We start from the raw sequence: 25137 nt of genomic DNA on the forward strand, positions 1-25137 counted from the left end.
TGAATGGATCTACATATACCTCACTGTTGGGACCGTTGCACTGTTAAGAACTGGCAGCCGGCGAGGAGGGCCTGTTGAGAAATGAGCTGGGCCAATGGCATCTGGAGAAGAAGAGCTGCTCCAATGGATGGGGTTGGAGAGCTGGAAGGAGAGTAAAGGTCTTGCAGGTGGTGGCCCCCTGCCACCAAAGTCCCTGCTTGTATCAAGCCTTTCCTTAGTGGTATCAGTCGGTCCGGCCAAATTACCACAAGCCTGCCTTGGTCTAGAGCCCTGGTTGATTTGAGTGTACCAAGATCACCAGTCCCTTTCTGTTGTGGAATGGATAGGCCATCGCTCAGTGGTAGAGCATTTGTCTTGCATGCAGAAGGTTCCTAGTTTGACACACACACACACACACACCAGGTATCTCCAGGTATGGCTGAGAGAGAACCCTGCCTGAAGTGCTGGAGAGCCTCTGCCAGTCAGTGCAGACAATATTGAGCCAGATGGGCCAGTGGTCTGAATCCATATAAGGCAGCTTCTTGTGTGGTTGAACTCCTCTGTGTCACCAATAATACATTGGGAAATGTGCCTCAACAGGAGCTGGCACTTTGGTGTGTGAGGAGAAGGGGGAGTAGTGTTTCTCCACTAGGAGTAAAGAAGCCCTAAGTTTGGCACTGGCAGTGACATAATAGCAAGAAGAACTGGCAGCATCTTACCATCCCATTTGTAAGGGACCAATACAATAACATTTGTGGCCACCATTTTGTTGTTTCTCTTCACACATGAAATTCCACAAGAGTGAGGAAAGTGGGAATACTACATTCCCTAAGGCAGGGGTAGTCAACATGGCGCCCTCCCAACGTTGTTGATCTCCAGCTCCCATCAGCCCCAATCAGCATGGCCAATGGTCAGGGATGATGGGAGTCGTAGTCCAACATCATATGGGAGGGGACCGCATTGGCTGACCCTGCCTCAAGGGAAGATTGAATCCTTCTTGTTAGAGCTTTATTTAAGCTAGTTTTTTTAATGTTTTAAAAAGGCCACAAAATGGTTCAGGCATAGCTGGGAGAACTGTTCTTCACTAGCAGGGAATTGCTCTCCACTAGCAATGTTACTGGCACTAGCCAATAGGATTCTGTGACCACAGCCTACAGCATGCAGACAGTAACAACGGACACACTCATGGGGGTTGTGGGGGTGGCGAGGTAATCCCATTTTCCCAGCCACAAAATATTTCTGTTTTCAGTGCTGAGGAAATGTGATCTTCCCCACAATTGAATACCATTGTTTTACAGAAGCCTTGTGGGATGTTGTGCACCACGGATGTCTGAAAACAATTGTGGATTTATTGCATGGGGATAATGGTTGTCTGTAATATGAGCTGAAAAAGAGAGCACATCAGTGTTTGATTCAATTAAGACTGACTTTATTTGATCAGTTTTTAATATGACTCATCCGTCCTTTCCCACAACCAAATCTTTAGGTTCAATATCAGGGAATCTCAAATAGCCATACAGATTTTGACTTGACTTCAGAAGCATCAAAATCTTCTCATCCATGCAGCAAATTAAACCCAATCAACCTCCGTACGCAATTGCAGAGCACCTAGGATTCTTGCAAGCACTTCTTATTAAATATTATTGTATTATTAGAGATGGAATGATTGTTGGAATGAGCATCAGATTATTGCATACCTAGAATCAGCTATGTAAGAAAATTGGATGTCATTTCCTGCCTTCCCCTTTTTTATAATATTTGAGAACCATACATTTAATTTCTAACATTATTTTTTAGAGGGATGCAAACATCTGAGTTTGGTGCAAGAATATTTTGTTTCAGCCTTAGCATGGATTCTAGACTTTGTGAGCTGGCATGGATGTTTGCTTCCAAAAAAATAAAATAAAAATGTTTTCCAAGTCTCTGGGAGGGGAGGGATATTTATAAAGCATCATGGTTTTATTACACATAAAAATCTCCCACTTGGTTTTATGGACTGGTTGTCAATTCTTTTCAGATCAGGGTACGTTAAACAAGAACAGTGTCTGGGGAACTATTATCCTTCCTAGAGATCTGGCTAATCGGACCTGGATCCAGTGACAAAAAAGAGCCTTTCTAGGTGATTATGTGGTATTTTGCTATGTCAGGGATAATTTGGCTGTGATTCCTGCATTGCAGGGGTTGGGTAGATGATCCTTCTAACTCTGCAATTCTATTATTCTAATTAAGAAGCAGCACATCACTAATCCAACAAACATGATGAATGGGAAGCAATAAAACAAGCAGACCACCAAACTGAGAATCATCCTCTGGCTTGAATGGTCTGGGGAGAAGAGGATGATGGCTCTCCCCCCGCCCCCCACACGCTGCCTCTTCTTTGCCCCATTGCATTAATAATAGAAAGTTAATGTTGCATCTCAGCAGTCATGTTCTTGGGTTGCATTCTGTAATCCAGCTCAGAGGCGGACGAAGAAGAAGACTTTCCATTTAAAAGCCTATTGTGAACTAGAAACCCCGTCAAGGAAAAGGAAGTAAGTGTCTAGCCACTGCTTAATTCCCCACTCTCCAAATTATCTGACTTCCTCTGGCATGAACAAATTTAAACGCCTCATTATTGCTCAAAAGTGGGTGGAGCAACACAAGTGAATTGCCCCTTTGTCCAGTACATTTGACTACACCTAGACATGCACCCGCCTCTATTCTCCATCCAGTCAAGCAAAAACATGTACAGAGAGTGTGTGAAGCTGTTGAAGGGTGTGGCCTGGGGAGAGTCCTGAGGGCCAGAGAGGTCTGGAGGGCCACATTCAGACGCTGGACCTGATATTCCTCATCCTTTGTTTACTCTGTTAAAGGTTCTTTGGAATCCATTGAGATGGGAGACACTGCCCAAAATCCAGCACTGTTGGGATGCGGCTATAATTGTTCCAATAACAACACATAGCTGTGATCAAAGCATGTGATTTGTTCGGAAGTGAACGAGCTGCTGTTGCTAAGAGACCTCAAAGGCAGTTCAATTTCCTTCCACCACCCAGGTCCCTATCTCCCCCCACCCCCAGTAATAAAAAGAAACAAAAAGTAGGAAATAGAACAATATTTTAATTTGTCTGAATCTGCTCCCCCTTGAGGGATCAGCCACCTTGCACAAATCCACAGATAGCCTTCTTGCCAGAGCATTTGTGCTTATCTTAAAACACAACACAATAATAAGAAGAAAAAATCTGTGCTGCAAATTCTCTGGCGTCCTCAGCTTCCTTTTCAGATTTCAGCTACTTTGGAATAAAATGGCCTTTCTTATTTCTCAGCAACACAGGCTGAGAAAAACACTAATTAGGCTTTGTGAAGGAGAAAGGTGGACTATAGGACCCTGTCAGAGTCCTCATCACTTTCCCAAAGCCCTGCAGCTTGCTTACCTGGCTTTGGGAAGGCATCACAAGGGTTGTGGGTCAGGGGCATCAGAGGTTTCTGAGGGCAGCCAAAAAAAGGCCTTGAGGACTGGATGAGGCCCCCGAGCTGTGTGTTGGACTGCCCTGGCATAAACTGCAACTTCCTACGACTATGTCTGCATAATTTGCACTTTCCAAAACAATATATGAATCGAAGCACAGCCATCCTCCAAAATCCACACTTCTCTGGATTTTGCAATGCACATCCAAGTAAAGGCATATATGTACATAAACAAAGTGCGTTGGTGAAAGCAATATACAAAAATGCATTACATTAGGGGACGTGTAATTATTAGGGAATGTGTGCTCTGCAAAGAGGTGTATATTATAAGCATGATTACATTCAGAAATGTGAATATGAGGAGAAAGTCACCCAGAAACATAGCTGTCAACTTACAGATTTTAAAATAAGGGACCAGCAGCCTCGAAAATAAGGGATCAGCAGCCAAAATAAGGGATTTTCCAGCCACAGGTATGTTCAACTTCTGAGCCCCTCTGAGCCAAAGGCAGAAAGCCCAGCCAGCAGCCAAATGAAGCCTCATCAATAAGGGACAGCAGCGGGACATGGCGCTGGGATAAGGGACTGTCCCGCCAAATAAGGGACACTTGACAGCTATGCCCAGAAACGGTGGTGAATTTTCATGAGAACCTCTAAAAAAATATTCCCAAACTGTTGTGGAAATGTGGAGAACTGCTTAAGGCTGCGGAAATGAGAAAAGGAGAGAGATTGACAGATTAGTCTCTAATAGTGACTATGGCAGACTGGGCACTATATCAAGCATAGAAAATCCTATTTGGTGGTCTGCAAACATAGCTCAGCTGTTGTGTGTGTGTGTGTGTGTGTGTGTGTGTGTTAATCCAGCTGTTCACATCATTTCAAACCATCCCATGCTTCCAGTAAAGTATAAATAGCATTTTGGTTGGGGTTTCTTCCACCATCACCTTTTTCTCCACCCCTGCCCCCCTGTGGATTCTAAACTAAATGAAACTAAACTAAACAGGAAGGAAGAAGGTAAACAAACAGTGAGACTGATAGATTGAATCCCATGAAAATCAGTATCATTTGCAAACCAGACCATTCCACCTGACCCCCAGCTGCACATACACAGAGCGACAACATGGTCTGCTGAAATAATATGTTAGTTGAGGCTTTGCAACAAGGAACAGGGTTCATCTGAAGCCTCTGGGAAGGGTGTGTGTGTGTGTGTGTGTGTGTGTGTGTGCGTGTATGTAGGGGGAGGGTGTAAAAACAGATGGAAATTTAATTTTTTAATGGCAGCAGCAGATGGCAAAAGACACCAAAGTGTATTCACACCATGTCAGAGCTGTTTATAGGCTGCCTGGCTACACTGCAGTGCATTCCAATCGGGTTTAGATTATTGCTCCCCAGAGACAGGCAGGCGATTGGCTTTTGAAGAGCAGTGTATTATTTTCCCTGTGTACAAATCCTGGAAATAAAAAATTTAACTATAGTTGCAGAAGTGGATGAGGGAAAGATTTAAAATAAGCTATGTGAGGATCAGAAATCCGCTGGGCATCGTTCCCTAGGGAAGGACAGGGGGAAATAAAGAATTGCCAGCTTGTAGTTTTATTTGACTGGTCTGGCTCCTGTGCCCGCAACCATTGCTCAGACATGCCAAAATACATGCAGGTGCACCCCCTCACCCCGCAAACTTCCCACACCATCGCTAAGAGCAGCGCTTGAAGAAATATCCTTCTTTGGAACCCAGCCAAAGCCAATGATACAAACCCAGGCAATTTGTGCAAATGGACTTACCATGCACAGAGCTGCTCAATTTGTAAGATTGATGCTGGGTGAGATATTTGAGAGTTTTTGTTTTGTTTTGGAGAGACAGAGGGTTGTGTTTTTGTTTTTTGTTTTTTTTTTTGTTTGCCTGGTATGTTTTCTCACCCCAGATTCTGCACAAAGCAAGCCTTCTTTTGCCATCCTCTGCCCAAGAAATTTGTTTGGTACATGATGGGACAGACGGAGCAGTGCATGCCAGCTAGGCTTCCAGGGGTGTGTGTGTGGGAGGAGAGTTGAGGAAGCCTGGAAATAGGGCAGGCTGATGACAACAAAGCAGAGGTTGGAAGGGAAAGGAGGGCAACTTGCATGCTGAAGGTCCAGGTTCAATCCCCGGCACCTTCAGGTAGCACTGGAAAGACTGCTGCCTGAAACCTAGAGAGTTGCTGCCAGTCAGTTTTAACAATACTGAGCTAGATGAATGGACGGTGTATATATATATACATATATACAGAGAGAGAGTGTGTGTGTGTACTTGCAATAGCTCAGGGATAGAGCACCTGCATTGTGCACAGGTGGTCTCAGGATCAATTCCCAGAATCTCCTGGTAGGGCTGGGAACTCAGGAGAGCTGCTGCCAGTCAGTGGAGAGAATACTAAGCTGAATGGACCAATGATAGAACTCAGTATAAGGCAGCTTCTTGTGTTCTTGCTTGTCATGCACTGGTTCACTGTCTCTTCAAGACTGCTCATTGGTTATTCTAAGTTGAACCTTGCATTGAAAAAGAGGCTTCTGACTTTAGCACTGGTAGATCCTAGCCCTTATCCTTGTAATGGGGCAGGAGAACTGGGGCGCGGGGGGGGGGAATCACATCTGGCAACCAATGTGCCCCTAGGGTTTCAGATAGTACATGGGTAGATGAGTCTAAAAAGCCCAGGACACAAATTTTCATAGCCCTCTAGTAGCACTGGTGGCTCATTTGCCAGAAACAATGTATTTAGCCTTAACTCTACAAGTATATACTCAATTCTGACCAAACTAAGTCTCCTTTTTAGACTCATCTACCCATATACTAGTGGGACGCGGGTGGCGCTGTGGGTTAAACTACAGAGCCTAGGGCTTGCTGATCAGAAGGTCGGCAGTTTGAATCCCCGCGATGGGCTGAGCTCCCATTGCTCGGTCCCTGCTCCTGCCAACTTGCAGTTCGAAAGCACGTCAAAGTACAAGTAGATAAATAGGTACCACTCTGGCAGGAAGGTAAATGGCATTTCCGTGCGCTGCTCTGGATTGCCAGAAGCGGCTTAGTCATGCTGGCCATATGACCTGGAGGTTGTACGCCGGCTCCCTCGGCCTGTAAAGCGAGATGAGTGCCGCAACCCCAGAGTCATCTGTGACTGGACCTAACGGTCAGGGGTCCCTTTACCTTTACCTTACCCATATACTATCTGAAACCAAAGGGGCATTTTGGTGCTGCTAACGCAGCTCTTTGACGTCACCCCCAGAGGCACACTCCACTTTCTCTCAAGACAGACAGAAGCCAACATCAAACTTTTTTATGCTTGTAATTACATATTTTATCATGTTGTAAGTCAACCACTTTGAGCATGGTTTTAACTATGGAAAGGTGGCATACAAATAAAATGATGGATGGATGTATAGACTTTTTTTTTTTTTTTTAAACGGGTTGAATGGAGACCTTATCCGCTTTAACCAAGATGATGAAATTTTCTTCTTTTAGAGGCTTGTGGGGAAGGGACTGAATAGACACCTGAAGGGCTGATCCAGACATGACAAGACATTTCAGTCTCAGGAATGGAAGGAAGATTATAGTTACCTTCCCAACTCTCCAATCATAATCACTTATAATCTTTATTAAGATGAAATGATAAGATCTAAGGTGATAAGAGGGATTACCTCCCACCCCCTCAAAAGTATTATTTAGGAGGCAGTGACTATTACCCCAGACCCCGATCCTTCTTAATTCACCCCCTGTTGCATCAAGGTTTGCGCTACAGCAGAGATATAAAGGCAGAAGAATAAAGCAGTATTTTGAAGAGGATTGCATGGATGAGCTATTAAATAGACCTGTCACAGCTAATATTGTTGGAAGGCTTTCAGTTTCCATGGCGACAGTCTAACTGCTCAGTTGACAATGCAGTCTAAATCACTCTTCAGTGAAAGCCACCCTTTCCCCCCTTTCCCTCCTTGACTCAGAACTTTGGACATTAATATGTCTCTGAAGAGTGCCTAAAGATTGTTGTGTCGTTATTTATCCCTTCAACAATTCCTGGTTGTTGTTTTCAGGGAAAACATATGGAAGTTTACTTAGCGAGTGAATTAATTTTAACACCCATTAGTGCATGCACTTTGCACATGAAAATGGAGTGCACAGTGGTGCTCTGCCTGAGACAAGCCTGTCACAAGTGCTGGCAGCCACCCATCTATAAGATGCAGCTTTTTTCTGCATCTGAAGTGCTGTTTTCCATCAGAAGGAAGTTGAATCTTGTGCATAACAGTGGATGCTCATCATTGAGTTGCTGCAAGCTTGGTCTTACCAGATGTAGGCTTTTCAGTGTGCTTTCCTGTGACCAGCACAAGCCCCTGCCATTGTAAGAACAGAACTTTGATGGACAAGTGTAATGGGGACTGCACACAGTAGGCGCAACCATGCAGCAATTTCCACCCTTGCCAACTTGAGAGCCACCACAGAAAATGCCCTGTCACACACTGCCACCGCCTCCTGAACCCCACCCAGTGACAGAATATAAGCCCTCCTGGACCAGGCCAGTGGCCCATCAAGTCCAGCATCCAGTTCTCACAGTGGCCAGCCAGATGCCAATGAGAAGCCTGCAAACTGGACCTGAGTGCAACAGCACTCTCTTTGATTGTGATTCCTAGCAACTGGTATTCAGTGGTTATCACCTCCTACAGTGGACATAGCCATCACGATAAATTTATCCCCCATGAATTTGCTTTAGTCAATATATGTATTGTACTTGTTTTTATATATGCAATTGCACCATATTGTCTTTATTGTATTGTGAAATCAATTCAAGATGCTTCATAAGAAGAGTTTCGTAAGTGAAATTAAAAATAGTCCCTTTTAAAGTCACCCCAGTTGGGGGAGAGCACTACATCATGTGGGAAATGAACCTTGCAAAATGTGTGTAAAGACACAGGAATGGTGCTTTGAAATTGCAAAGTTGTGCTTTTAGTTTCTTTCCTGCCAGATCCCTATCTGTCACCTGTCATCTGGTAAGTGTGTGCTCTGAGGAATTCAGGGGTTCCTCAATAACAAGATGTCAATGAAATGATTTTCAAACACTTTATTTAACAAATAGAAATCTTAAATAAAGCAAAAAAAGCAATGGCATGCAGATGAGATTAATCATATTTTCCAGCAAATATCGCAAGAAACAAGAAATGAAGAAGCTCCCATGGAATATGCTTTGTCCAATGGTTACCAACCTTGCCCTGCAATGTGAAACTAGAACATAATGTTATGAGTTGGGCAGCAGGGGAGGAAGAAGGTTGCATGTGAGATCCTACTATCCCCTGGACCAAGCAAGTGCTAAATATAAGCCAGGATACCGTAGCTTCCTGTATTGAGGCTATAGCCCATGATGGGCCATTAAAGAAACAAAGAAAAGGGGTCATGTGTGAGATTGCATATGGGTAGACCTCCTCATCCAGCTCCTGGTTAGAAGGATGAAGCCAGAGTTTGGAGTTCAGTTGCACTGCAGTGACGTGATCCAGAAGTAAAGCAGCAAGCTGGAGAGACAGTCAGGCAAGAGACGTTCCCAGCACTACCAGCCACAGTCAATAGTTAAGAATGATGGGAATTGTAGTCCACAGGTTCCGCCTCCGCTTTAAAGGACCAAATCACGCTCAGGCTTTGCTATCAGATCCTGATTGATGTGAAACAAGCCAGTAAGACACGAAGGACCCAAGGACATGAGCCAGAGACCACAAACTGGAAAACCCCAATATAGTGTGGGGGTGGGGGAAAGCAAACTAAAACCTCCAGCCAATAGCTGCCTGGGCAATGTGTCCCACTTTTCTGCATTGTCAGCATTCTGCATTGCAGAAATGGCAAGTCCTTCGCTTGTGGCTCTCCCTGCAGCTTGTGCAGTTCTCCTATTCCGGCCGAGGCTGTTGTGGTGGGTGTGCAGCTTGTGTGTGCTGCTGCACTCAGTGCACATCCTCCTGGTCATATTCTCAGTTGTCGGTGAGGTCCTCGTGGTGGACCCTCGGTTGGGACGATGAGTTCGACCGGAATCCTTGCACTGACCTCTCAGCGGCTTCAATTGCCAGGGCCTCCTCTGGGGCGACCTGGAACATCAGGTCCTTCTTGTCATAGAGGCACCACTGCAGCTTCTCATCCCTCAGTCCGCCTCAAGGAGGTCGCGGAACATGTTCTCCAGTTCTGTGAAGCTGCAGAGCAGGGCAACCCGGCGGAGGGAGGTCACATACCTGGTTATGGTTTCTCCAGGGGTCTGCCACTTTGAATAGAAGGCGTTGCGACACGCTACCACCTAGGTAGTGAGAAGTGGCGAGAAGTGCCCTTTCAGCCGTTCCATTATCGTTTTGTAGGGAACAGTCACGATATTTGCGGGTGCGAGGACTCGGGTGATCTCGAACGTTTCTTCTCGGCAGACTCTGAAGAATGTTGCCCTCTTCTTGGCTGCATTGTTGATATCCTTTGCCTCCAGGAGGAACTGGAACCGGGTGGCATATCCTCCCCAGTCTCCTGAGGCTGGGTTGAACAGCGTGAAGTTGTTGTCTGTTGCAATTCTGGGTCCTTGGGTCCCAGAGCTGTAGCCTGGATGCATGGTGCAATGCAGCAATGTTGCCAGTGGTGGCTGCAGTGCAGTACACAGCGGACAGCTCAGCAGGATCCTACCTTCACCGCCAGTGAAATATACTCAGAGTCGCGTAGTGATTTCATGCTCTTTATTACAGCTCATAAAACAGTGAATGAATTTCCCCCCAAACCTCAGGCTTTATATACAGTGGTACCTCTGGTTACATACTTAATTCGTTCCGGAGGTCTGTTCTTAACCTGAAGCACCACTTTAGCTAATGCCGCACTGCCGGAGCACAATTTCTGTTCTCATCCTGAAGCAAAGTTCTTAACCCGAGGTAATATTTCTGGGTTAGTGGAGTCTGTAACCTGAAGCGTATGTAACCCGAGGTACCACTGTACATTATTTACACGAGTCCCGTCTGATTCTGCTTCCCTCCTGGAGCCCGACTGGCTCCTGCAGGCCAATCAGGTTGTTGCATTCTAGGATCCTACCTGCCTATTCTAGTACATAATAGGCACCAACTAAACGCCCCAGCCTTGTGGCGTGTGAGTGAGGGGGTGGAATATCCAGCACTTTTCATAGGAAGGAACAGCTGGGAGTGAACGGGGCTTGCTCTTGGTAGCCAATCAATTCCAGGGCTGATACCTCATGCAGGGAATGAGAGCGAAAAGGACTTTCCTATCGTAGGGAGTAGGCGGGCGGCGCTCTTGTGTTGCCTGAATGACATGCGCCACTACCGGGGGGGGCGGGGCGGCGACAAGAAGGGAGGATTGTGCGCGCGAGAACCTTTCAAATGACGAAGAAAGGGTAGCGGGCGGGGTTATTTTCCCACACCAACCAATGAGGGACTCCTTTAACTCAGGGCGCGAATGAGCGCGCGAAAAAAGAGGCAGAGACTTTTCATACCGTAAGCGGTAGGCGGGGCCTTGCTTTTGCTCTCTGGCCAATCGCAGGCTCTACTACCTCAGACGGGGAGAGGAAACTTTGCGCGCGAGAGAGACTTACCTATAATAACGGAGAGGGCGTAGTGGGTGGGGCTTGTTTCTCCCCCTCAACCAATGAGAGGCGTAGTCACCTCAGCGTCTCGTGGTCGCGAGCGCTGAGACGGCGCGCTTTTTGCTTCTTCCGCCGTCTCCCCTCACGGTGCTCCCGGGGCGGTGTGAGGCCTAGCTTCTGCTAGGTCGCCTCTTTTCGTCTTCCGATGGATCCCGCCGAGGCCGAGTTCCTGGCCGAGCAGGAGCTGGTCACCATCATACCCAACTTCAGCATGGACCGGATTTACCTCATTGGGGTGGGTCGGCGGCGGAGGGAGCCCGGCTGGCGGGACGTCGGAGGCGGGTAGTCATGAAATGCCGACCGAGGTCAAAGTGTGAGGAAGAGAACATTATGGGATGGAAGCAAAGGGGATAAGAAAGAAGTGGGGCGGACGGCGTGGGGTGGGAGATCAGCGTTTAAAAGACGAAATCATGGAGCGGAGGGCGGGGGCTTGCGGTTAATTAATAGTAATGTTTTATTCACGGTGTAGTTGTGCTATATATTCCGCTAATAAGTACTTCGAACGAAAAAAATGGCAGGGGAAAAGCACACCCAATAGTAGTTACTTATATTACTGCTTATGCCTCGCCTTTGAATAACGCAGGCAGCTCTTGAAAAGAGGGAAGAAGCAATGAAAAAACGCACGACTCCTAGCACCTTATCGAAACAAAACGCTTAAAAAATGAAGGATTTGAAATTATCAGTACATTGTCATTGAGCAAGAATCAACTTTATTCAAATCATATTAAGCAATAAAAAGTGAGCCTCAGAGTAGACCCATTGAAATTAATGAATCCAAGTTGCATCTATTTATTGCCTTTTTAATTTCAGCAGGTCTACTGTATGTATGACTTAACGTTGGCTACAGCATTAATAAATCTGCTACAGCTTTATAGTTTACTTTTCACCATGCAGTCCCAATACAAAGTTGCATACTGCTTTAAACAACACACTAGCCGCATTGTTCTACATAACAACCCCAATAGATTGTAAGCACAAACACAAAACCATCAGCAACACTGCAGTGAGTGGTATGCTGGACTTGGCCTCTGCTGGGGCTAGATGCAGCTCTGAAGCTCTGAAAGGAGTACATTCCACAACTTGGGGGCCATCCCAGAGAAGCTCCTTCCATGTACCACCACCCCATAAGCTTAACAGGATGGTGAAACAGCCTGCTGGACTTTCCTGCAGATCTTAAGACAGGTTTATACGGGAGGGTGTGCTCTTTATTTTGGGACTGCAGATTGTTTAGGGCTTTATATGCCAGTGCAAGAGCCATGAATTGGGATGTCTTCCCTCCTTGGCATTGTGTTAAAACACACCTGAATGTTCCAGACCAGCAAACAGCTAAAACTTCAGCATCTGTAGAGGTGGTCACATTTTCTGATGATCAGTTAAGCAAGGGCATTTGATTAGCAGCACCTGTCTGCTACTTAGCCTCTCAATTCCTATGGAAGCAGTAAGGGTGTACCTAGTTTTCCACACGTCTTCTCCATTTTAACTTTATTTTTGTTAAATAAATAATGACACGGTGCAATATGTTTTGTTGTTCATCTGAGGTTTTATTTACCTAATTTTAAGATCTGCTAAGGAACAGGTGATTGTTATTTTGCCCTGACATGTAAAACCACAGAATTCAAAGAGGGTGTACTTTCTTTTCCCCATGACTGTACTTGGGTGTTGCAAAACATAATCTCTTTTGCTACAGTAGTGTTGCAGTTATTTTAGGATACAAATCCTTTGAAGGTGGCTTTAAATAAATTATTAAACAACTTTAAAAAACAGCAAGCAATATCAACATTTTGAAACCATCAGGATATTTCCCACAAGACACTTTATTGTATTGTAGGGGAGACAGGGAGCAGGTTGATAATGACTTTGCCTGACTCCCGTTTCTCCTGCAGTCCTCCATACATGGTCATGTCTTTTGAATATATTAAAGAATAAACATCTCAGATGAAATGAGGGAATAACCTATTTGTGGTCATTGAGAATATAGCTGTATCTGAATGGAAACACATTGGCTACTCCTGCAGTAGACAGTGCTGTGCTATATGGACCATTGACCAGCTTAATTATAATATAGCTTTGAATTATTCCCTGAAAATTCAGCTTAGTCACTTCTCCCCCGAAATGAAGCTTAACAAACAGTTAAAGAGATCAGAATTGCAAAAAAAAGGACTTTTGACTTTTCCTTGTGGTGGTATACATGCTTTGTATGGTGTGGTGTAGTGGTTAAGAGCAGTAGTCTTGCAATCTGGGGAACTGGGTTCGCGTCTCCACTCCTCCACATGCAGCTGCTGGGTGACCTTTGGCCAGGCACACTTCTCTGAAGTCTCTCAGCCCCACTCACCTCACAGAGTGTTTGTTGTGGGGGAGGAAGGGAAAGGAGAATGTTAGCCGCTTTGAGACTCCTTAAAGGTAAAGGGACCACTGACCGTCGTGGCCGACTCTGGGGTTGAAGCGCTCATCTCGCTTTACTGGCCGAGGGAGCCGGCGTACAGCTTCCGGGTCATGTGGCCAGCATGACTAAGCTGCTTCTGGCGAACCAGAGCAGCGCACGTAAACGCCGTTTACCTTCCTGCTGGAGCGGTACCTATTTGTCTACTTGCACTTTGACGTGCTTTTGAACTGCTAGGTTGGCAGGAGCAGGGACCGAGCAACGGGAGCTCACCCCGTCTCAGGGATTCGAACCGCCGACCTTCCGATCAGCAAGTCCTAGGCTCAGTGGTTTAACCCACAGCGCCACCCGCGTCCCCTTAGGGTAGTGATAAAGCAGGATATCAAATCCAAACTCCTCTTCTTGTATTCAAAAGGTTTGAGGTGTTATTCCTAAGCATCTCTAGGCAGGGCTGGCAAAAACTCATGTATGAAAAAGTGGATAGTTTCTCCCATGCAGTGCCAAGTCCTTGAGCTAGATACAGTTATACAAGGCAGCTTCTTATGCACCTCATTGTGTATGTCTCACTTAGGGGGACTTGGGTCCCTTTAATCCTGGGCTGCCTGTGGATGTGCCTCTCTGGCTGGCTATCAACCTAAAGCAAAGACAGAAGTGTCGACTTGTACCTCCAGAATGGATGGATGTAGGTAAGAACTATCACCTGCAAGTAAGTTATTAACTGAGTGGCCTCTCATAGGAGTTGGATTTTTGCTGCTTGAGTTGAAGTTATTGTTTCTCAATTGCTAGAATATCTTTAATTGCTTTTAAAATTTGTTTACCTGGCTATCCATCCACATTTATTGCAGCATCTCAGCATAGGTTTTAAAAATTCTGATTGAACGTTACAGTTTCTAAAGTTTTTAACTTCTTATTAATGTTTTCAAAATAACATACTTTTTTCAAAAATAGAAAGCTATACTATTTTCAGCAATATGTGATATAGGCGCGTGCGCGCGCGCACACACACACACACACACATATATATTACACACACACACACACACACACACACTGTTGTATCAAAAATATATCAACTGTTTACAACAATATAAAAAATAAGTTTAACAAGTGAATTCTAAGACATCAAGAATTACAGTGGTGCCCCGCAAGACGAATGCCTCGCAAGACGGAAAGCCCGCTAGACGAAAGGGTTTTCCGTCGCGGAGGTGCTTCGCAAGACGAAGTTCCCTATGGACTTGCTTCGCAAGACGAAAACGTCTTGCGAGTATCGCCATTTCCCCCCCTCTTCCCCCCCCTTTTCAAAGCGGCTAAGCTGTTAATAGCCTTTTAACAGCTTAGCCGCTAAGCCGCTAATAGCGCTAAATCGCTAATAGCGCTAATCCGCTTAGCCGCCAATGGGGTTGCTTCGCAAGACGAAAAAACCGCTAGACGAAAAGAATCGCGGAACGGATTGTTTTCGTCTTGCGAGGCACCACTGTATGATTATATTAGTGTGCTTTAACTTTGATTTCAAATATGTGTTTTCATGGCAAATCATTATGTTTGTTCACAAAGGTCTATAGTAGTGAGATGATTGCTCATTCATGTTAAGCACAACTCTACCTAACTTGCCGACTTGTGCTATTATCACACCAGGCTTTTTGAGTCTTGATGGAGAATGTCTTCACAATAGAGGTGCTGATTTCTTTAGGAGCCCTAGTAGTACTGTTACCGAACATGACAGCATGCTAGCTAGACTAACAGATCCCTGTTAATAACTTTTCATTGCTGAAGCTCCTCCATGGGAATGCTGTCTCCTCTGTATGCAGTGTATTGATGAAGTGGTTGTTCCTGCAAGATTTATTTCTGCTGGAAGCAGGAAATTACAGCATCTAGTTCTTTTTATACCATATCTCTTTTTGATCACTTTCTAGAAAAACTGGAGCAAATTCGGGATCAGGAGCGCAAGGAAGATACTTTCACTCCAATGCCTAGCCCATTCTACATGGAATTAACAAAGTTGTTGCTGAACTAGTGAGTGTTTTTTGATTGATTTAGAAAATGAATCCTGATATTCCAATGTATTTGCCTAGCTCAGGGTAGCTTACAGTTAAAAGCCAAATCATTCCAAGGAATCCTGACTGGCAAGGTTTCTAGTTGACAGTTCTAATATGAACAAACCATTTAGTGAACAAACCATTTAGGGTCACATTAGATTTCATCTAGATGATGATGAATTTTATATATGAGAGAATGACAGCCAGAAGGGAACATTAAATGAACATTGTCCAGAGTGCTTATCAAATGCAGATGTTTGCATCTATTAGTATGGTGCTTAACTTTTGTTGTAATGGCAGTATATCTCCTGCAACCTTTAGCTTCAAAACTAGGTTGACACAGAGTTCAATATTCTCATTTGCAATAATGTAGAATTCAGCTCATCCAGTGTTTTGTAGCTTCAGATATGGGCAAAATAACAACTGCTTTAGAACCTGATGAATATTGCTTATGTCCAGCAATTTATGAAATGAGCATACAAAGTGACAATTGTTCTTTTGTAGCCTATTCTAGGAATGTAGAAAGCTTACCTTTTAAAGAGTCAGGCCACTGGTCCATTTAGCTCAGTATTTTCTGCACCGATTGGCAGTGGCTTTCTTATTTTGCTTATTTCACATTAATGTTTTAGATTCAGGTAGGTAGCAGTGTTGGTCTGACGCAGTCAAAATATATAGAAAATAAATAAAAAATTGTCCAGTAGCACCTTAGAGACCAACTAAGTTTGTTCTGGGTATAAACTTTTGTGTGCATGCACACACAGGTATCTGAAGAAGTGTGCATGCACACGAAAGCTTATACCCAGAACAAACTTAGTTGGTCTCTTAAGATGCTAGTGGACAATATATATGTTTTAATTAGTTTTAGAATATGTAGTGCTGTTTTAATATGTTGTGATGGTATAGTGGAAGGAAGTTTTGAAATACTTATAAAATATCTAGAGGTGCCAGGGATTGAATCTGGGACCATTTGCATGCAAAGCAGATGCTCTACCACTGAAGTACAGTTCTTCACCCATTCGGATAACTTTCCCTTCTCCATTAGTGCTGTGGACAATATTCCAAGGGCAGATGAGATCCGAACATTGGTTAAGGATATCTGGGATACTCGAATTGCAAAACTCCGGTTGTCTGCTGATAGCTTTGTTAGACAGCAGGAAGCTCATGCCAGGGTAAGAGGAATCTGTGATGAGTTGCTAAGTTTTGTAGTGTAGTACATGAAAATATATGAGTAGTGCATGTTCAAGCAGTGCGTTGTGGGAGTCATCTAAAATTGATTGTGAAAGTGGCAATGGTTTCCTAGTTAGCAAGAAATGGCGGCAGCAGGTCTGTTTTTTTGTGTTTTGATTGCTGCTCTTCTGACACTGATTTATACTTGCAAGCATTGTATAGTCTTTTGCATGAACGTTTGCAATTTTGCTTTGAATGTTATGAATCAACCGTGCACTGAATCTTACTTATTGAATGATGGTATGCATTGATCTTGCCATTATGTACAGCACCTGAGAGTTCCAGTCAAATGCATCTTGCTGCTCAGATGCATGAAGCAAGTCTGTTCTTGAAATACTTGTGCACATTTGTAGATGTGCTCCCTTAATCCCTTAAACCACCCTATTTTCTAGTTTGGTTCCATATCAGGATGTTGGGACATATACTGTATAAATATCATGTATATATGTGAAACAGTTCAGATACTACAGCAGCCTTTCCCAACCCTGATGTTTCAACTACAACTCTTACCACATCCCTGTTTGTTTGTTTGTTTGTTTGTTTGTTTGTTTGTTTGTTTGTTTGTCTGTCAGGCTGGCTAGGTCTGATGGTAGCTGTAGCCTAAAACAACTCAAGGGAGCCAGGTTGGGGAAGGCTGCACTGCAGGATTTTTTCATGTGGCTGGTATCCCATTACTACCCCTTTCTCCCAAATTCTGTGAGCAGAAATTCTATATGGAACACAACAACTGGACTGGATTAGTAGGCTATCTTTGCTGTAGTCCTGTTTGAAATATTTGGGGACAATTTTCAAGACTGAGAATTTAGGAGGAAATAAATGGATAAATTAGGGATGGGGAACCTTTGGCCCTCTAGATCAGTGCTTCCCAACCTTGGGCCTCCAGCTGTTTTTGGACTACAACTCCCATCATCCCTAGCTAGCAAGACCAGTGGTCAGGGATGATGGGAATTGTAGTTCAAAAACAGCTGGAGGCCCAAGGTTGGGAAACACTGCTCTACATGTTGCTGGACTCTACCTCCCATCAGCCCCAGGCAATGTGTCAATTTTCATGGATGATGGGAGCTGAGAGTCCAACAATTAAAGGGTCAAAGGATTACCTTGGGGTAAATGAAACTAGGGGATCTCTTCCCCTAGTCGATAAAAACACAATCTAATCTTACATGTTTTTGGAAGATTATGCATAAATGTCACTAAGCCCTAGCCTTGCAATTACCGTATTTTTCGCTCTATAGGATGCACTTTTTCCCTTCTAAAAAGTAAGGGAAAATGTGTGTGCATCTTATGGAGTGAATGCAGGCTGCGCGGCTAAGCCCAAAGTCAGAACAGGGAGACGGAGTGCTGCGCAGCGCTCCGTCTCGCTGTTCTAGCTTGGGGATGGCTGCACAAAGCCTCCGCAGGGCAGCAGGGTGCCTTCACCCCGCTGCTCTGCGGAGGCTTCAAAGGCTGTCCCCGAAGCCAGAACAGCAAGAGGCTATCTCAAAAGCCTGTCTGGGATATCTACCCCAGATCCCTCTTGCTGTTCTGGTTTCTGGGGTTCAGAATTTTTTTCTTCTTGTTCCCTCCCCCCCAAAACTAGGTACATCTTATCGTCCGGTGTGTCCTATAGAGCGAAAAATACGGTATGTGAACTAGAAACATGCTTACTGAAACTATTGAGGGGTACAACCAGATTCTGTTATTCCTTATGTGACCACATAACTATGTAATTTTTTTTACAAATCTTGTGCTTATTGTTTTGTAACATTTGTTCCTTCTCTCTTATAAGCTGGATAATCTGACTCTAATGGAGATCAACACTACTGGGGCTTTCCTTACTCAAGCTTTAGATCATATGTACAAGCTCCGTACAAATCTCCAGCCTGGAGAAAGTTCGCAGTCTCAGGACTTTTGACAACCGAAATCTTCCATGAAATACATTCTGACGTTCTGCTTCTCAGCAGTTTTTCCTGAGCTTTAGGCAGCTGCCTCTGTAAAATATTGGTCTCCAGTACTCATATAAGATTGTATTGAAAGCAAAGACGATGTCAGGGGAAGGTTCAGTATAACATATCCTTTTGTGGACAAATACTGGAAAACTAAGGCTGATCCAATCTGCAAGCAACACTGGGGTTTTTATCTATCCTCAGCAATTGGGGTGCACAGCCTTTTTTGACAATAGGTCTCCTCAGCAAACAGATGATCCTGTGCAACAGTCCTCTCAGCTCCTGTGTGACTGTCATTCCAAGGTGAATTGGCTGCAACTCTTTGGAGTTGTCTTGCTACTTTGTTGGATTGCTTTACTCAGTCTTAAAACTAGAAGAAAATGAATGGATCCTTCTCCACAGGATCCACTTCCTCAGAGGGCCCTTATTTTCAGATGCCTCTGGGAAAGATGACAGAGTGAGACTATTTTATACACCTGGCTGCACAGCACTCCTGTGAGCCTGCCTGGGGAGTGATAACCCATCTTTCCAGCAGGGCACTGTGTGCTTCCACTGTGATATCACTTACTGCAGTCTATTTGTCAACTGTCCTCAAGAGATAAAGGATCCTCTCTGGTTGCTTTGTCAGCAACCACTGAAGTGAACTGCTTTGTGTATGTGTGTCTGCGGAAAGTGAGAACATGTGCCTTGTTTCTGTTTTTCACAGAGTAAATCGATTTGTTTTGTGTACCTGCATTTTATCTCTGCTGTAGACTCTTTGCTTTAAATTTCCTAAAGCCAGTCACTTGCTAGTCAGAATCAACCCCATTTTAATTATGTAGGTATTCATTGGCTGTTAGGACTCAGGCCCTCAGTCATACAGTGAGTGCTCCTACCTGTCTGGTTTGTAACCTTTATAGCTGTTGGTAGGGGCAGAAGGGAAGAAAATAATAAAGAGGAGGGTATACAGTAGTCCAAATACTGTTAGGTTGACACTTGGCAATGAGGCAGATTCTTAACTAGACTGCAGTAAAGTGTACATTGTTTAGGCAGCAACACACTGACCTCTGCTGGCTGTCTGCAAGATACTTGATCATTAAAGTAGTTCTTCAAAAAGTATTGTGCTTTTGTACTATTTCGTGAAATGTTTGTAAATTTTTTTTTTTGAAATTCTTGATATTTTTATAATGCAGAGTCCCAGTGCAAGCTCAACCTGTTAATTTTTTCATTTGCAATATAAAAAATGTAGGAGAGGTTAAATTTGTTGGAAATTCACACCAACACTGAAGAAACTATGTAGTGACAAAGTAACATTATTGATGATGGTGCTAGATGTTGCTTGTAATGGGAGAATATGGGAGAATATATACCATTACAATATATACCATTTAAGATTGTCGTTAAACAATCTTAAAGGCATACTACTTTAATCTGTAACAATCTTTGCCTTGTTTGAGGAATCCATTAATCATACTTCATGCAAAATCATGATTTCTGTTTGTTCCTTCAATAGCATCTTCTGCCATATTTTGTGCTCTCTAGTATTACTTAGTGCTGACTTGTGAGCTAGTTCAGCTTAGTGCTAGCTTTTGGAATTCATGTCCTAGGGTGGCTGTGTATGTTCTAGCACCTGCAAGTTTCTAGCTTGCCTGCTCATCCCAGTGGGCAATAAACAACTAGCTTAGTGTATAGTTGGGGCAATGGCAGTATGATGCCTTCATAGTGAATACTGTATAAAATGCCAGATTGTGTTGAAAGGTTTGATCTGTGTCTTTAAGCATAGTTAACACTTCAAATTTTAATTTATACACAGTCAGTGTAGTTTCCATCCACCACTGGGGTTGCTGGGAAAATAATCCTTTGTCATGATTTAGGAACATTTTATTTTTTGGATGTTGTCAGAAATTACAGCAATATATTCATAAATACCTAATTACTACATTCAACAAATATATTACATTACATTAAATTCAAACAAGTACACTTAAAACAGGTTTAATTTGTCTCACAGCATCTAAACTGCCCCAGCCAGTCTGGGCTTTATCCTCCTGCTCTCCCTTCATGCTCTGTGTTTAGTTGCTTGAGAAATTCTGCACCTCTTATAACAACAACCAGTCAGCATGGCCCTGGGGGCAACGGAGAGCAAATGGGGTAGTCTTGAGAATTTAAGCAGTGGGCCAGAAAGCTGGGGGCGGATGGGGTAGGTGGGAGAAGGAATTGACTCCCATCATTGTAGAAAAGAAGAGAATGTTTTGAAAGAAGGGTTGCTCCAAGATGGGATACTGTAGTTTTCATACTAGCACCTCCTAACCTCTCTGCCTTCATGCTTTTTTGCATTGTTTGAGGGAAAGACAAACGTATTTCAGACAACGCAGGCTTGTTCTAAATGGGAAATTGTGACTGATCTGGCAGCTTGTGTACCACTGAATCTGGATTTGAATTCAACTGAGTTTGAGTAAGTGCACATTCATTATTTACTCTTGTATGTAGATATATAGAAATCAAGCCAATTGGCTCTAATGTGTGTCCTTAAACAGCACATGTTGGGCTTGTAAAAGCTGGAGCAGCGTGGTGCAAGCATCTTCCCATATAGTCTTGCCTACATTCTGCTCAGTTGAAAGAAAAAGACACACATAGTGCAATTACATTTAGAAAAATGAGTGCAATGGCCTCCTCCTTTCTATGCCCATCTCCCCCTGCCCCTGTCCATTGCCAACACTAGGATATAAAAGCTGTAATCTACACTGACTTGAAAGACACTGCTACTGCAACAATTTGATAGACATGGTATGGAAATATCATCCAAATTACCCTCAGTTAACACTCAACCTTGATAGCTTGAAAGTGGATGTATAATTATTTGGACAGAAATAAATTAGTAGAGCCATTAATGTTTTATCCCATCTTTGTTCCCGTAACACCTTCCTAATTAAACTATGACTTTCTACATTACCACCACCCCTTAGGTTTATCTGACAATGCCAGCTTGTTGCCTTCTGTCAATACTTCACATAAATACTTTACTCTGGTCATATATTGAAACCTGAATGGCCAGAATGAGCACTGAAACTACTGCAAACTGAGTTTTCCTGTGGTCCCTTATTTTGATACTTTTCAGCTGACCTAAGGGGGTGTGACTAAAACAAGTTTTTAAGGTATAATTTTGTATTCTGCTTTTTTGGCAAAACCTAATTTATGGAATGAAATAGTATTAACGACAATCAGGTATTTTTTTTCCTTTGAAGGCAAATGGGTGATAATGACCTAACATCATTCAGAGGGGGAAATATGAGTGACTTTTACATTTTTCTGCTCGTTTCTTTCATGCTCCAATAGAGCCGATTGTCTCAGTACATCAGGGAAGGATAATCAGAATACTATTACAGAAACTGGCAGCTTTAGCTGTTTGAAGGATCACTTGCTAATGTGGAAAAAAAAATCTCTTTCTGCATTCAGGAAGAGGACATTGTGTCACACAGGTCCATAAATTTGCTCTAGGTTTCTTTCTTGTTATAATAGATAAACTTTCTCTGGAGGCTGGTCAGGGCTTTGGTATTCTTAAGAGTTGCATAGAAAAGGGAATTGTGGCAGGTGTAGGTTTGTCACACAGTGGTGAGGAAACTGCACCAGCTGAATTTACTTCTAAGCAGCTATTTAAAAGCATAGAAGCTTTGTTTTACTTTGCATCTGGTCACTGTAGAGTCCTACAAGAGCACACCCGCTTGCTTTTCATTGTCATTATTCGGGGAAAGAGAATTTTTAATAGCAACAGCAAAAAGCATTGCACATCAGCTACTAAAATTATAAAATGCAAAGAGGCTGACAAAATTCAGTGAACCTTGACTATAAAGGTGCTACAAATCCCCGGGTTATATTATATTCTTGGTCAAAATATTGTGCTTTTGCCACACATTCTGCAAATATTGGTTGGTGAGGCCTTGAATAGTTAAGGCAAAGGGGAAACCATTTTAAACTTGGGAGGGCTGGGCCTTGCTTGTGTATATAATCCCCTCAAGTGTGAAAGATCAGTGCACATAAAATAATGTGCCTGATCCTTTATAATATTGATTCTAGGCTTCCCTTAAAGGGACGTAGATTAATCTAACAGTGCTTCCATACATCACAAAAGACTGGTGTTGCCAGACTGATAAACAAAGCAAAGGGAGAACCTGCTTTGTCAGGCAAGGCTTTAAAACTCAAAGCTTTGAGCTTTTTTAGAGCATGTTTGGTTTTTAGAGCATCCATTCAGTTGGTGAATGGATGTCTGGCTTATCCACCTTGCCTTTAATTTCTAGTGCTGTCAATTTAAAATTTAAATGCATGGATTATAAGGAAGGATAGCAAAACCACCTGCTAGGAAAACCACCTGCTAGGAAAATGTTGTTTAATACGTAAATAGGGAAAGAAAACACTAATCCAAACTAGCTCTTGATAACCAGTCAGAGGAGTCCTAAATTTTGGCAGGAGCTACATGGGCCAAATAAGATATGACTTGAGTAAAACTTTTTTTTAAAAAAAAATCTCTTTTACCTGGGTTTAGTACAAGGCTGAGGGCCCCCAACACATTGGACCTAGGAGCCTGGGACCTATTTTTAGTGTATGTGACCCTCCTGCTGCAGGAGTGCATGGCATGTGAATAACATGACCATGTGGGTAAGCCAACTGAATGCTATGCAAACTGCACTGGCAGTCAGGTATGAAAGACCCATGAAATCTACCCTCATGGTCTCATGTACACATGCATTCTTGTGGAATAGGGTCACACTGTGCCAGAAGTAGCTTCTGTGCTACTGGGTCTGTATATGAAGCAGGTTGGAAACAGACAGCTTCAGGCACAGATCACAGTATTTTTCTTCCTTTGTATTAACTGTTTGCTGTTTTTGGAATAATGTTTCCTTCTTTGGAAGCCTCATATAATTGATGCTGCTAGTGCTACGATTTTAAGTGGTGTTGGTTAAAGGAACAAAGCCAATTATTGTCCACTAACGTTGATAGTGTAGTCCCTAAGATCTTCTCTCAATAGCAACAGATCATATGACATTCAGTATTCCAAGTGCTTGAAGAAAAAAGGGGTAGCAGGGCAGGGGGAAATGGGGAAAAGAAACTCCAGTTGCGCAGGAGAATTTACTGTACCAGAAACTGGTGCTATGCATCGCAAAATGCCTAAGTGATAGCACGTGCCCCAGTGGAAAGCTTTTTCCTTAAAATTCTTTTAAAAAAACATTTCAATATTTTTTTCATGTCCTGACCAGCAGCAGTACAAACACTAAAAGCAAGCTATCTTTTTGCCAAAAAGAAAAAAAAGCAGAAACATATTGAAAATGGCAAGCTTTTTATAACAATAATTAAAGTAATAAAAACATACAAAACATTTTTAAATATATACACAGTACAAGGCTGAAGCACCTTTTTCACTCTTTAATTGTAAAATCTTTGTATGAAAATTCTACCCACTGGGGTACATAATCTGTGTGTGTTGTATGTATATCACTGTTCTGTACATCCTCCCCTCCCCAGTAATAAAAAGGTACCTTCAGTTTATTTATTCACTTTTATTTTTCAAGTGAAATGCATTTCCAGCAAAAAGCTGATAGATGCATGGGAAGTCAAGTTTGGAAGCTGCATTTTCTTCTGCTAGGTCTACTACTCTGCAGATAATTATTTCTGTATCCAAAATATCCAGTTCATTCTAACAAAAACTGATGTGTACCTTGTCTCCTCTTGGATTGAGAAACTGTATTTCAGAAATAAAATGGGCAGATTCCAAAGTATAGCAATTGAACTTATATGGCAACAAAAAGGAGCATATGTATGGAGATAATCCCGGCCCCTTCAACGGGAGATGGATGTTAGTGTCATTGGTGGAATCTCTGGATTAAAAACAGTATTTTAAAAAGGCAGAAGAGGAAGCAGAAGGAAAATAACCCTTTCAAATTCAACCAAAACTAGAGTCCTTCTAAGCAAGTTACTCGCAGGCTTAAAAAGATTCAGTTGCATCTTTTCAAGAGATGGGTTTGGATTTTCCTGGATTCCACGGTCCATTGCTCCATGCATGGCACATTCTCTTTTATTTTTAAGCTTCAAACCTCCCAGTGAAAAATATTAAATATTCCAGGTAATAAAATAGATTATTATTTCTATACTATATGTTCGGCCTAGTACAAGGGAGTGTCACCTGGGATACCCCTTGAAGTAACTTCTAGACCACTGCATTGCAGGCAACGCAAGGCACTTTCTCAAGTGATCTAGTTCGGCCTGAAGTCGTTCCCTTTCAGAGACAATCTTCTGCTTCTGGTTCCTTAGTTCCTGCACAGGAAGAGAAGAGAGATTTCAAGTAAGATGATTAGTATAACCACAATAATGGATTTTGTTCCTGAAGCACAGAACAGAAAAAATGACATTAGAGCTGAGATGCAATTGGTGTTGAATCCACACTCACCGTCATAGCGTGCGATAGTTGTTCTGCAGTCAGACTGAGATTGTAGTGCTGGGCCTCCAAGCGTCTGCACTGGGTTTGCAGCACTTGTCGTTCCAAATTTTGCTCTGCAATCAAATTTAGAGAA

At 43.1% G+C, this 25137-nt stretch overlaps 2 protein-coding genes across 11 annotated transcripts in view; one reads left to right on the top strand and one right to left on the bottom strand.

Annotated features, from left to right (window-relative positions):
* The first annotated feature begins 11012 nt into the window (after positions 1-11012).
* GINS2 (GINS complex subunit 2) lies at positions 11013-19693 on the top strand. Of its 2 annotated transcripts, XM_028740054.2 has the most exons (6): positions 11013-11265; positions 13982-14096; positions 15324-15423; positions 16489-16615; positions 18250-18292; positions 18439-18544. In XM_028740054.2, the coding sequence occupies exons 1-5, from the start codon at positions 11176-11178 to the stop codon at positions 18277-18279; spliced, it is 462 nt and encodes a 153-aa protein (XP_028595887.1). In that variant the 5' UTR covers positions 11013-11175; the 3' UTR covers positions 18280-18292; positions 18439-18544. The 2 variants fall into 2 exon arrangements, with proteins under 2 accessions (XP_028595887.1, XP_028595886.1); XM_028740053.2 differs by lacking the exon at positions 18250-18292 and having other exon boundaries at positions 11025-11265; positions 18439-19693.
* Positions 19694-23092: 3399 nt separating this feature from the next.
* Positions 23093-25137, bottom strand: part of GSE1 (Gse1 coiled-coil protein) — a 374856-nt gene continuing 372811 nt past the window's right edge. For all 9 annotated transcript variants that reach the window (XM_028740044.2, XM_028740043.2, XM_028740049.2 and 6 more), the window contains 2 exons: positions 25014-25117; positions 23093-24880 (listed from right to left, as the gene is read on the bottom strand). In XM_028740044.2, coding sequence (XP_028595877.2) covers positions 24746-24880; positions 25014-25117 — 239 coding nt within the window. In that variant the 3' untranslated portion in view covers positions 23093-24745. The remainder of the gene's footprint in view (positions 24881-25013; positions 25118-25137) is intronic.

The sequence above is a fragment of the Podarcis muralis genome, chromosome 7 (genome assembly GCF_964188315.1).
Source record: "Podarcis muralis chromosome 7, rPodMur119.hap1.1, whole genome shotgun sequence".
Classification (NCBI taxonomy): Eukaryota; Metazoa; Chordata; class Lepidosauria; order Squamata; family Lacertidae; genus Podarcis; species Podarcis muralis.